Source organism: Phalaenopsis equestris, unplaced genomic scaffold (genome assembly GCF_001263595.1).
Source record: "Phalaenopsis equestris unplaced genomic scaffold, ASM126359v1 Scaffold209375, whole genome shotgun sequence".
Taxonomy (NCBI): Eukaryota; Viridiplantae; Streptophyta; class Magnoliopsida; order Asparagales; family Orchidaceae; genus Phalaenopsis; species Phalaenopsis equestris.
This window is the reverse complement of record NW_018228544.1, coordinates 310,109-323,696: the sequence shown is the minus strand read 5'-3', so window position 1 is coordinate 323,696 and position 13,588 is coordinate 310,109. Positions and strand designations below refer to the sequence as shown.

The window sequence follows — 13,588 nt, the reverse complement described above, 5'->3', positions numbered from 1 at the left end:
TATATATATATATATATATATTTAAGTTTTTCCTCCTCTCAGAAAAACAAAGTGAAGCTAAGAGAGAAAGGAACTCTTTTTTCTCGAGATTTCATGGTTTCTTAAGAATCTATCTCTCTCTCTAAAAATCCATATAGCTCGAAAAACCTCCGCTAAGGCTGATATTATGGCTTACTGGAAACTCAGGTTCAATAGATAATCTATGAGATCTCTATTGGATCTTACACTCATCTCTCTCGTCTACATTTCCTCTAAAAAACATGACCTTTACTGAGTTATATGTACTCATGAAAGATATGAGATCATGTCCTAAGGATTAAACATATATATAAATATAAGGAATATCTGTGATATGTATTGTAATATCATTTTTCTTTATATTTGATAAATTTAAATTGGAGCGCGCGCGCAGATATATATATATATATAGAGAGAGAGAGAGAGAGAGAGAGAGAGACCATAGCTTATTAGAATTTTGCAGCTAAAGACAATGAATGGCATTAATGAGGCCAATATTTTTTTTTAGTGATAGTTTCCTCTTTTTTTTGTATTTTATAGTATTTACCATTAGCATATGTTGAATATACTATTTATCATTAAATAGACGGATTAACTCAAATCAAAGATAAGTTCAATTAGAACTTGAATAATATTTGAACATGATAGAAAATAAGCTGTCACTTTGCATACTTGATCAGTGAGATCTATAAGGGAAATATTTTTTATTGTACTATCAGTTGAGTCCAACTCGAATCACAATGAACTCGAGTTTGGCTCATCTATCAAAATAATGGCTCAAACTCGAGCTCGTGCCAAGCCCATGTTATAAGCCAGAGCTCAGCTCATCATTTTATTACGAAGCTCGAGATCTTACGTTGTGTTCTTCCTAATCAAAATGCAAAAAAGTGGTATAAAGAAAGATGCACCTTTTAGCATTTTAAAACACATTTTTAATAACTTAAGCTACTTTGTTTAATTAACAAAAACTTATTTTTAATTTATTAAATTTTTTATTAAATATCGAGCGGACTCACGAGCCTACCAGCCGACTATTATTAAGCTTGAACTCGAGTGCATTTAATATACAAGCACAAGCACAAGCTTGTGGCTTGATAAACTAGACTTGTGAGTTGATTAGGGAGTCTCGGCTCATTAATACCCCTAATAACTCGTCATTCAAACCATACAATAAAAGTTGTGAGTGAGCAAACCATGTTTGGACTTTATTGAAATACAAGTGAATAACATTTGGGCATAATTTGAGCACGGTTCAAACAACACAATTTGTTATTTATGATTTGATCAAAGTCCAACTATAGACTACAGATATTTAGAGTATTAATACACTTTGGCACTCTTTTTAGTTCTATTAGATCTCCATTAGCATGACCTAATCTACCATACATGACAAAAATGCCAAAGAAAAAGTGTCCATGTATGCATACATCATTCATAAATCAGTAGTATATCGATCAAATCGGTCGCATTTGAATTCACCAAAATTGAGCTAAATAGTACATTCCAAATACATACAAAATTTTACTCTGTATGAAACGTCAAAATTTTCAAAACCCCAACAATTCTTTAATGTTATCCATCTATCAAACCATAAACCCTTAACTCGGTCCATAATTCAGCTCAAATTCAGATTTTTAATTATATGAAAGATAATTCGGCTCAAACACCGCAAGAAAAAGAGGTTGGTTCCGCCCTTGCTAAATAGAGTGCACAATCTAGGCAAACTTCCCCTTTTTCATTGTCACCTCCTAAAGCTAAGCAACCTTTGGCATGAACAGAAAAGAAAAAAAAAACTTTTAAGAAAACCAAGAGTGCCAATTTGATAAATTCTGCAATTGGTAAACCATTTGACAGAACAATACACAATACTAATTGTTCTGAAAAGACCACCACATGTAAATCATTTTCTGAATCCTACATTCAAAAACTAGAACTAAAACAAACACCCAAGCCAATCAAATCTACGTTTATAAGCTAATCAATCAAGCAAACAAAAAGATGCCTACAAAAGATGGCAACTTCTCTAGAAATCACTGTAACAAAGACAGAAAAGAGATTATCTTCTACCTACAATGGCTCCAGAAACGCGTGAATTCCATCTGCATTAAGGAGGATACGACGATACCCTGCAGCCAGGTTCTCCTTCATTTCCCGAACTCTCTTTTTGAAAGAAAGAAAGATAAAACCGCTTTCAGGCAAAAAAGGTTGCAGAGTTTATCTTTTTTCTCTTTTTTATATCCTATGCTATTGATTGAATGACCACACAGAAGGTTCATCTGGTCCTCTCGATAAAAGATTTCCGACTATTGCACTGCCAGTGTTCAGCTTCACAGCTTCGCGAGGAGCGTATGAATCCAAGTCTTTACTGGAAAGAAAAACATATTGTTAAGGTTGGTCAGTACAGACTTAAAACTCAAATAATTTGGTTGAAAATTATTGAAAAATGCAATAATATGATTACAAGTGGACTAGAGAATTAAATTTGAGTAAGAACAATGCCGTAATTAATGAACATTCTATATATTTACATATCTAACACCTATACTTCGCTTTTTACACTTGTAACACCAAAATCCATTTAACAACAAAAATACCACCGCATTCACTTTTAAAATGTGAAAAAAATCTTTTCATGCATAGGTAAAGTGAAATGCAAGTAGAAATTAAAGGTGTTAGTGTTAGGTATGACTCGTATACCATTATTTGGAGTCTCTTAGAATGAAGAGGTGTGTCTCCTAGAATGAAAATGAGTCTCTTGGAATTGAAGAGGTGTCTCTTGAAATTTAATGGGTTGGGGGGAGTGAGGGCGTGTTAGTAATTTTATATTTGGGTTTTATCTATATATATGATGTGTAACCCTATGGGTATATAATTGGACTCATCTGAAATAGTGAATTCGCTACTCTTCTCCCGAGGACGAGGCATCTTTGCCGAACCTCATTAAATCTGTGTTCTTCTGGCTTTGTGTCAATTTTTGTTTTTTTCGCCCTAATTTCTCAACAATTGGTATCAGAGTGAGGTTCTGAGGCAGGAAGAAAAATTTCGTCGGCACAAGAAGAAGGTTGGCTGTAATTCCGATTTCGGCAGGAAGATTCGCTTGGAGGTTTGCGACCAGAATTTGCGAGTCGCGTTTTCAGACTTCTTCTCCGATCGGTTCCGCACGAAGACGAAGGGTTTCGATTTTCGCGAGTCGTTCCGCCTGCGACTTGGGTTCGCGCTTCTTCCACAGAGGCAGGGGTTTGCAGCGTTCGCGTGCGACATAAAGTTCAGGATCTGTGAGTGCTGATCTCGCGACAACAGAAGACCTGTAGCGATGGAAGAGTTCCCGCAGCTAGGGAAGTTTGCGAAGGAGTGGTTTGCAAGCAGTTCATGCGGCAGTCAAGTTTCGCAGAGGAGAGGAGTTCGGTGGTGTTATGCCAGCAGAGTTCGCAAGTTTGTCGGAGGAGGATTTGCGACATGTGGAGTTCGGTTGAGGAGTTAAGGCGAACAGAAAAGGGCTTCGGGCAAGGTGTTCGCAATAGTTCGGTTGATTTTTTTTTTTTTTTTGCGCAAACAGAAAAAGTTGTTCATGTGAAAATTTTGATTTACAAATCACAGCATAATTGCATCAATTGACGGAGAAAATTTCAAGTTTCTTTTAATTTACTTGTGGTGTGTTTTTTGTTTCGACACAAAGCAAGAAAAGTTTGCTGCAGGATTAATTTCAAATAACAATGTCTGGTGCAAAATTCGATATAGATATAGTGAAGTTCGATGGAACCGGAAACTTCAGATTGTGGCAAACAAGCGTGAAAAATTTGTTGGCATAACAAGAAATATTGAAGGTTTTGCGGGCTACGAAACCTGATAATATGAAAACCTGATAATATGACCTGATAATATGAAAGATGAAGATTGGGAAGAATTGCAACTACGAGCGGCAGGTACCATACGTTTATTTCCGACAGATGAGATTATGTATCATATTATGAATCTAAATCTACAGGAAAAGTATGGAAGAAATTAGAATATCAGTTTATGTCCAAATCTCTGACGAATAAACTGTATCTGAAGAAATGACTATAGACTGAAGATGCGTATGGGCTGAAGATGCAGGCTGGGCTGAAGATGCAGGCTGACACTGATCTGGCGCAACATTTGAATGTCTTCAATCAAATAATCACAGATCTGACACGGCTTGATGTGAGTATTGAGGATGAACATCGAGTAATGATTCTATTGTATTCATTGTCTTCTTCTTATGAACATCTAGTGACTACTCTGACATATGAGAAATAAACAATCAAAGTTGATGAGATTACTGTAGCATTGTTGGCTCACAACCAGCAGAAGCAGAATGCAGGGGAAAACTTTCATGGGGACAATTTATATGTCAAGGGTAAGCAGGATCGTGAAAGGAAAGAAGAGAATGAGAGTTCTGGAATGCGAAATTCCAGGTCAAAGCCTAAAGACAGAAAGATGATTCATTGCTAAAATTGTGAGGAGGTGAGACATATGAAGAGAGATTGTCAAAAGCTCAAAAAGCAGTAAAGCTCAAAAAGCAGTTTGATGAGAAACATGATGTATCTTCCAAGTCTATGAATATGGTGCAAAGTGACATTACAGATTACAGTGATGGTGTGTATTCTTAGTTACAACAACTTAGTTGAAGGATACATTGATTCTTGATTCAAGAAATTTTTCTCACATAACAACTAACAGAGAATGGTTTACTTCATACAAGTTATATGATTCTGGTTCAGTCTATTTGAGTGATGATAGATGTTACAATATTGCTGGTATTGATAAAGTCAGAATTAAGATGTATGATAGCACTATCAGAACATTATGTGATGTAAGACATATTCCAGATTTGAAGAAGAATTTAGTTTCCTTGGGCATTTTATATAGAAATGATTTTATTCATAAGGTAGATGGGAATAGATAAACCATCAGAATTATTAAAGGTGCATTGACTGTGAAGAAAGTAAAGATCACTGCAGATAATATCTATAAACTGTTAAGGAGTACAGTTGTAGATGGGTTCACTCTGTTGAATCATAAGATGAAAATGCAGCAGATATATTGACCAAGTCAGCTACTATCAACAAGTTCTTGCATTGCTTGAACGTGTTGAATGTTTGCAATTATTAGATGACATGGTTACCCAACCCACTTCGATGTAAAAAACTCCATGATGTTTTATGTACTCCTAAAGTTGTATATTTGCCAAGGTGGAGATTTGTTGGGTATATGTATTTCTCCTAAGGGGTCGGATATTCGTCAAGGTGGAGATTTGTTAAGTATGGCTCATATATCAGAATTTGGAGTCTCTTGGAATGAAGAGTCGTGTCTCCTGAAAAAAAAAATGAGTCTCTTAGAATTGAAGATGTGTCTCTTGGAATTTAGTGGGTTTGGGAGAGCGAAGGCGTGTTAGTAATTTTATCTTTGGGTTTTATCTATATATATGATGTGTAAACATATGGATATGTAACTGGACTCCTCTGAAATAGTGAATTTGCCGCTCAGCTCCCGATGACGTAGGCATTTTTGTCTAACCTCGTTAAATTTCTGTGTCTTATGGCTTTGTGTCGATTTCTATTTTTTTTTCGCCCTAATTTCTCAACAGTTAGGTATGTAAAAACACAAGAATTGAGTGGTTTGTATGTAAATCTTTCAAAACAAAAAACTTCCAAAAAAAATGAAGAAGTTCCCAAACAAATTCTGGAAGTGTTAAAGGATTGCTGTTAGAGCACATCAATATAAATTCTAGAGCTCTTAATATGCTTTTTTTCTTTTTACCTCGAATCCTCTTAACTATGGACTAGAAAATCGATGAAATCTATAATTTAATAACTTCGAAGCAAGGAAAAAAATGTTCCTTTTAGAAGAGAAGATAACAAAAAAGAGTGTACTTGATTTATCCATTCAATAAACACTTCTTATTATCTGCCTAACTGAGATTACAAAATACAAGTTGAATGGCAAGCACAACTTCTAGACTTAACTATCAAAAGGGACAGCTTCCCAGGGTATCAATACCTCCCACTATAGTTGAATGCTAAGAAATGCTTTAAATTTTCAGCAGTTATTTCAGTAATTATTATAGTTGTATGCTAAAGAAAAATGCTCTCAATGAAACTTGGAAGGAAGGAGAAATTTCTTGTTACAACTGGAACAGAGGATGTAGTTCAAATCATTAGAAATCTTTCATAAGATGCAAATAATGAGAAAAGCCACAAAACAAACAATAGATAAGTATGCCCCAATCTATTGCGCAGCTATCAAATAAGGTAAGGTAAAATTTATCGATGAAGCGCCAAAGTTGACAAATGTGAGCTAAGTTGAGGGAAATTCGCATTGAAATCTTCTTCAAAACAACTATGATTTATGGCCTTTGCTCATTATTTTGATTCATTTTAGCACATGAAGTCAAGTCTCTTATAGTTCTGTATGGTTGACACTGGTATCTCTATGGGTGCTTATTCATACTAATTCTAAATACATCTAAGATAAAGTTTCTTGATTTAAAATGGTCATTTTGTTGATAAATTCGATAAGCATATAATGAACTGCTTGCAATATGCAGAATATTTTCAATACAAGATCTTTGAGGCTTAAGATTTGGTTGACATCTGAATTTCGCTATCATTTCATTATTTCATTCTACTACTCAAGGCGTGATGTTATCTGTAAATTTTAATTTATCGATCATTTTGAATTTTCAAAAGCGACCCTTGATAAGCAGGACCATCAAACCAGGAATAATGTTCAATGTCTACAACATAATTAAACAGCACATTTCATTGTTTAGCATTTGTATTTGGGAAAGCTTGAATATGATTATAAGTTTTACTTAGCACCATTTTGCATCCGAAACAAATTCCGGCTACAGTCCCACTCCGCAACCTACCACACCTCTCTCAATTGTGACATTGTGTCATCTCATGTCTCTCTCTCAATTGTGACATTGTGTCATCTCATGTCTCCACCAATGCCTCGCGCATTTGCACTACCCTTAACCTAACGTTCATTTCACGATCAACATTAATCTACATGTCCGAGACCTGATCTTGCTGCCGAACCACACCTACAAGACCAGACCAAGCATGCTAACCACACCACAAATTGCCACTCTTCTGCGTACCTACAACGATTCATGTACATCGAATCATTATTGGTTTCCCCTTTCATAATCTATCTCTCAATGCAATGATTGCATTACCACTGTGGTCTCTGTTATGACTACAATCATGAGCTTGCTCTCACCTCGATTCTTGAACAAATATTCTCTAATTTAGACCGCAAAAAGACCATGACTTGAAGATGTCAAAAAAATTTGAGTTTAGAGAAGAAGATAAAAAAATAACCTTAATAATAATAAAACGTTTTATTTTTGCCATCACATTAGTAAATAAAAATTTGAGGGGGCTTTAAAGAAAATTAAGAGTGGATAATCAGTAGGACCCAATAATATCCCAATTGAAGTATGAAAATATTTAAGAGATTTGAGAGTTTCTTGGCTCACTAAACGCTTTAATATTATTTTAGAAACTAAAAAGATGCCTGAGAAGTGGACGAAGAGTATTTTGGTCCTCATTTTCAAGAATAAAGGGGATGCCTAGGAATTAAATTGCTGCGTCATACTTTAAAATTATGGAAGAGGATAATTGAACATTGGTTAAAGCGTGATACAAAGATTTCTCATAATTAGTTTGGATTTATACAGGGCAGGTCTACCATGGAAGCTATACATTTATTGAGAGGTTTGATGGAAAAGTATAAAGAAAGTTACATATGATTTTTATTAATATAGAAGAAGCTTACGATAAGATTTCAAGAGAGGTTCTTTGGAGAGCTTTGGAGAAGAAAGGTATTGAGATGACTTATATTCAAGTTATTAAAGATATGTATACTAAAGTTGTTATTTGTGTTCGAACAAAAATAGAATGAGGGTTGACCTAGTATTGTCTTATTGCAGTTGGATTACACCAGGGATCTGCTTGAAGCCCATATCTTTTTTGCTTTATTTATGGTGTTCTTGCTAGAAATTTACAGTCGGATGATATCCTTCTTGTGGATGAGACTTGAGAAAAAGTTCAGAAAAAATTTGAATTATGGAGGTTTACATTGGAGTCTAAAGGCCTTCGTTTGAGTAGATCAAAATCTGAATGCATGAAATGTAATTTTAGTAGTAGTAACTCTAGTGGCAAAGTTGTAACCATGTATGATCAAATCATTAAAAGATGGGTAGATTTTAGATAATTCGGGTCTATTGTTCAAAGTGATGGTGATATAAATTAGGATGTTATCAGTGGAATTCAAGTTGGTTGGTTGGAGTGGAGGAATGCATCGAGCCTATTGTGTGATAGAAAAGTACTGTTTGGATTTAATGAAAAATATTAAAAGATGGTAGTGGGACCTGCAATGCTCTATGACGCAAAAATGTTGGCCTTTAAAAGAGAAGCATAAAACAAAGTTAAGTATTGCTGAGAAGAGAATGTATAGGTGGATGAGTGGCTTGACACTTAGAGATAAAATGCGAAATGAATATATTCGTGATAAGGTTAGTGTAGCTCCAGTGGCAGACAAGATTATAGAGAATTTTCTTAGATGGTTTGGTCACATTAAACATCGACTATCTGATGATCTGATTAGAAGAGTGGATGTTTTAGATTCTACTTATGTTAAGAAAGACAGAGGAATACCTATAAAGAAAATGAAAATATGAGACTCAATAGGATGCAATGGAGAAAAAGGAATAATGTAGCCAACCCCACTTAGTGGAATAAGTTGTTGTTGTTGTTGTTGTTGTTGTTGTAGAGAACTTACTACTTCTAACCAAAAACATGGTCTTAATATCTTATTGGATCAGATGCAAGTCTCCTTTGCCCGACATTTGCATGGATAGTAGACTCATTTTATTTTCCAATATTAAATTAATAGAATATGCCATGAGATTTTAGCGAGCAAATCATAAAAAATAAACTCCCTTTATCACCAATTTGGAATAAATGAGATATTGACTCTAAAAAATACATTCCCATATACTACAAGAGAAAATTAATTGAGCAGTGGATGAAACATTAAACAATACTCAAAACCACCATTGAATATTTAAGATGTAAGAAAACATTAGAAGGAGATGCAAAAGTCAAAGCACAAAGTGACGGTGTCTTAAATGATATCAGAAGTAGTTTAAAAAATATTGGTGAAGGTGAAAATGCTACAAACTCATCATTAGTTGACTCCTCCCAGAGGTCGATGGAGTTAGAGGTCCAATGGATTCATTCACCACGACACAAGGAAGAAATTCTACTCTAAATTCTAGGTGGAAAACAAATGAAAAAAAAGAAGCATTTAGGGCAATTGGTAGGTTTTGTTATTCAGTTGGATTGGCGTTTAATGTTGCTAATGACCCATATTACATGTCTATATTCGAAGCGGTTGTTAATTCTAGATCTGATTTTACTGCCACTACAATGCATGACTCGAAGATAAGGTTGCTACAATCAATAAGATGCTAGAGTATAAAAATGCATGGAGTAAATATGAGTGTTCGATTATGTCAGATAGTTGGACAGATAGAAAATATATAACTTTGATTAATTTTCTTGTGAACAGTCCAACTGAGACTTCTTTTTTGTAAATCTGTGGATGATTCAAATGCTATAAAGAGTGATGATTTACTATTCACTTATTTGAATGACGTGATTGAGGAAGTGAGAGAAAAAAATGTGGTGCAAATTATAACAGATAATGGGTCAAATTATGTGAATGCGGGTAAAAAAATAATGGAGAAAAGACAACATATTTATTGGACACCATGCGCAACACATTGTATTGACTTAATGTTAAAAGATATTAAAAAGTTGAAGATTCATTAGAGCACAATTGCAAAAGTAAAACAAGTTGTAAAATCCATTTATGGGCACACATGGGTTATAGTCTTGATGAGATCCTTTACAAAGGAGAGAGAACTTATTCGTCCAGCCATCACACATTTTGTTGCAACATATTTGACAATTCAAAGCATTTACAAGCATAAGCAACCACTTCGGGCAATATTCTCCTCAGAAGCTTAGTGTTTTAGTCAATGGGCAAAAAAGACGGAACGTATAAAAGCTCGAGCTGTTATTTTGTTTGATCCACAATTTTGGGGTTATGTTGTTTATTGTATCAAAAGTGTTGTATCGCTTGTAAATGCTCTAAGAGAGGTTGACTTAGAAGAAAGGCTAGCCATGACGTATACTTATGAGTTAATGGATTCAACAAAAGAAAAAATTATTTTAATTGTGGGCATAATGAAAAGAAGTATGAACTTATTTGGAAGAAAATCGATGGAAGATGGAAAGTCCAACTTCATAAACCACTACTTGCAGATGGTTATTATTTAAACCCTCAATTTTGTTTTAAGGATAATTTTTCTAATGATGATGAGGTAAAAGAATGATTAATTACTTGTATTAAAAAAATGTTGAACTATGAAGATTGGCTTAGAGCCATGATGTATGCTTATGAGTTCTGGATTCAGCAAAAGAAAAAATTATTTTAATTGTGGGCATAATGAAAAGAAGTATGAACTTATTTGGAAGAAAACCGATGGAAGATGGAAAGTCCAACTTCATAAACCATTACATGCAGATGGTTATTATTTAAACCCTCAATTTCGCTTTAAGGATAATTTTTCTAATGATGATGAGGTAAAAGAATGATTAATTACTTGTATTAAAAAAATGTTGAACTATGAAGATCGGCTTAGAGCTGATATTCAACTGGACTTGTATGATAACTTACGATGAAACTTTGTAATTAGAGTTACTATGAATTCATGAAAGTTGAGAACTCCTGCTGATTGGTGGATGAGATTTGATAGGAAAACATTTAAGTTAATAACTTTTGTGATTCAAGTTCTTAGTCTCGTATTAAGTTCATCATTTTGCAAAAGAAATTGGATTACTTCTAAATCGGTAATTATTCTTTTATTTCTTAAATTTTAAAATTATTATTATTTGCTTTCATAATCACCTAATCACCTCTTAAAAATAATATTTTCTTATCTTAGATTTATACTAAGAAGAGGAATAGGTTGCAACACAAGAGGTTGATTATTCCAATATATGTAAGATACAATATTAGATTGAGGGAGAGAAATATAAGAAGAAAACAGGACTTCGATCAAATATTGATAAATAATATTAACTTTGATGATGAGGTGAATTGTTGAGAAAGAAGATTCGGGGCTTCCACAGGAACCTTCTTGGATGAATGAAGAACAGGTTTTTGATGTTGATGTAAACAGAAATGTGCTCACGACAAATGCAAATGAAGAATAACAAAATAATACACAAGGAAAAAAAGGACATTTTTATAACATATTCTCACAGGAAAAGAAAGATGAATGAAAGAATAAGTTTCATATTCACATTTAATTGTTCTTTACATAAATATGCATTCTTAATTTCTTATAGAAAAAATATCCAAAATATTTATGAATGTCGTTTTGTTTGTGTTTGCAATTTAGGCAACAATGATAAGAAACAAATTATGAATGCGTTTGAGATTGAGCATGATGATAGCTCCAATGAAGTGGGCAATGAATGCAGAGAATAGGAAGGACCTCATTGCGATTTGGATATAACTATTGGTAAAGAAGAAAATTTTAATGATGAGTTTAAAGAATGAATAACCTTAGAGGATTGAGACCAAATGATCATAAATTTATTTTTTGGCTCAATCATGTTTATTTATCTTTAAACATTTTAACTTTTTTTTTGTGGATTGTTGCTAGTATCTTGAAGATTCTAATCATTGAAGACTTGTTTTGTTTGTGTTTAATTTTTTTATTATGCACAAAAAGTTTATTTTTTCCTTCATATTTATTTTTCATATTTTTTTTAATACCGCGGGTCTTACTCCCGACGTCTTGGGGCTTACACCTCACCCCATCACAAGCTAAAACGCCGCACCCAATAACCACGCCTTTTAAAACATTGGTCTACCATTATCATATGTTAACTCCAAATACCTAATTTCTAATAACTAACATTAATCGAAAGTGCTCTCTCTTTATTGAAAGTGATAATTAACAATAGAGGCTAGCACTTATAGAAAATCTTGAACCCCATATCTTAAAGTCTTTGTAAAATGATGGTGAAATTTGTGGACCGTGTGATAATTATTGTCTCATTTATCTTCTGAAAAATTTGACCTAAAATCTCATTCAAAGCTCGCTTTCATTCATTCTTTTGAAGGACGTTGGGTCGTGAAATTTTTGAGCCCACATGGAATATAAAGAATTAATAATTATGCATGGAAAGAGGTGCTTCGATGAACTGAATATTATACACGACATTTTTTTTACTACAAGTTTGAAAATATAAATCAAGTTGGTGACATAAAAATAGAACATACAATTTACAAGAACAACAAATAAATAACTAACTTGTAAAAAAGGTAGAAAGCAAAAAAATTAAACAGGTTAAGTATGTATAGGAGTACTCAAACTATTGAAAATTATGTAAATTCAATTGCACTTTCAGCCAAAACACACATAAATGGCGTATTAGATATTATTTTTATGTGTTTTACATATATTATAGAAACAAGCATCAAATAAATGAAATTTCCGGAAAAAAAAATAAAAATACTTACTTGGGCCAACTACTAGCTTGATGCGTTCCAAAAGATTTCACAGCTAAAGATTTGTTTGGACTATTATAGGTAGCTTTACTCTGAGTAATATCATCCATAATATTAAGAGGAAGTAAATGATCATCCCCCTCAAATCGTAACGGAGACTGAAAGGGCACGTCCTGCAGCCATATGCCATTTCCATTCAAACTAAGACAAAGATTATATATCCCACCATTCTGTTGGTGATTACTAGGATGAAAACGCTGAATATTGTGATTCTTTGATATGGGTGGCATCATAGGCTTGTGTGGCAAAGAATTCAAGACATCCTGTTGAGAATTGTTATGTACAAACGGTGAAAACAAATTGGAGGGACAACCCACCAGAACCTGCCCTTCCTGAGCCCATGGAGTGCCCCACATTTGCCATGTGCTTTGCTCATTGTTGGCATCAATTTTTGATGTTATGTGTGTCCGAGACGTCTATATTACCTAAAGAAGACGTCCATGTCGTTAACTCTTCGTGTGCGGGCTAAAAATGCGTAAATTATCATTTTGGACTCGATTACTAAAAAAGTGGTCCGAACAACCCCGAATAACGAAACGGACCACGCGAGTGAGTCCAGAACGTTGATTCCACTAAAAAAAGGCGTTCGTTGCACCACAATTTCGCGGGCGAGGTAAAAATGCGCAAATTATCGTTTTGACCCAAATAGCTAAAAAGGTGGTCTGAACGATCCCGAACGATAAAACGGACAGTGCGGTCGCGTCCGGAACGTCGAATTTACCTAGGGGAGAATTTCATTTCGCTACGATGAAGTGTTCGTCAAAAAGATGCTGAGAGATATTAATAATAATAATAATATTATTATTATTACTATTATTGTCTATAAAAAAAAAAAAAAAAGGGTACCTTCCTCCTCCAAACCAACGCATCCCTCTCTTTTTTTTTTGGC

The 13,588-nt window shown here is 34.1% G+C and overlaps 1 protein-coding gene across 1 annotated transcript in view; it reads right to left on the bottom strand.

The window, feature by feature from the left end:
- Positions 1-2,244: 2,244 nt before the first annotated feature.
- The window catches only part of LOC110036620, an 18,595-nt gene continuing 7,251 nt past the window's right edge, over positions 2,245-13,588 (bottom strand). Inside the window, 2 exon segments of the mRNA XM_020741106.1 lie at positions 2,245-2,383; positions 12,652-13,075. Of these exon segments, the coding sequence (XP_020596765.1) occupies positions 2,263-2,383; positions 12,652-13,075 (545 nt within the window). The 3' untranslated portion in view covers positions 2,245-2,262.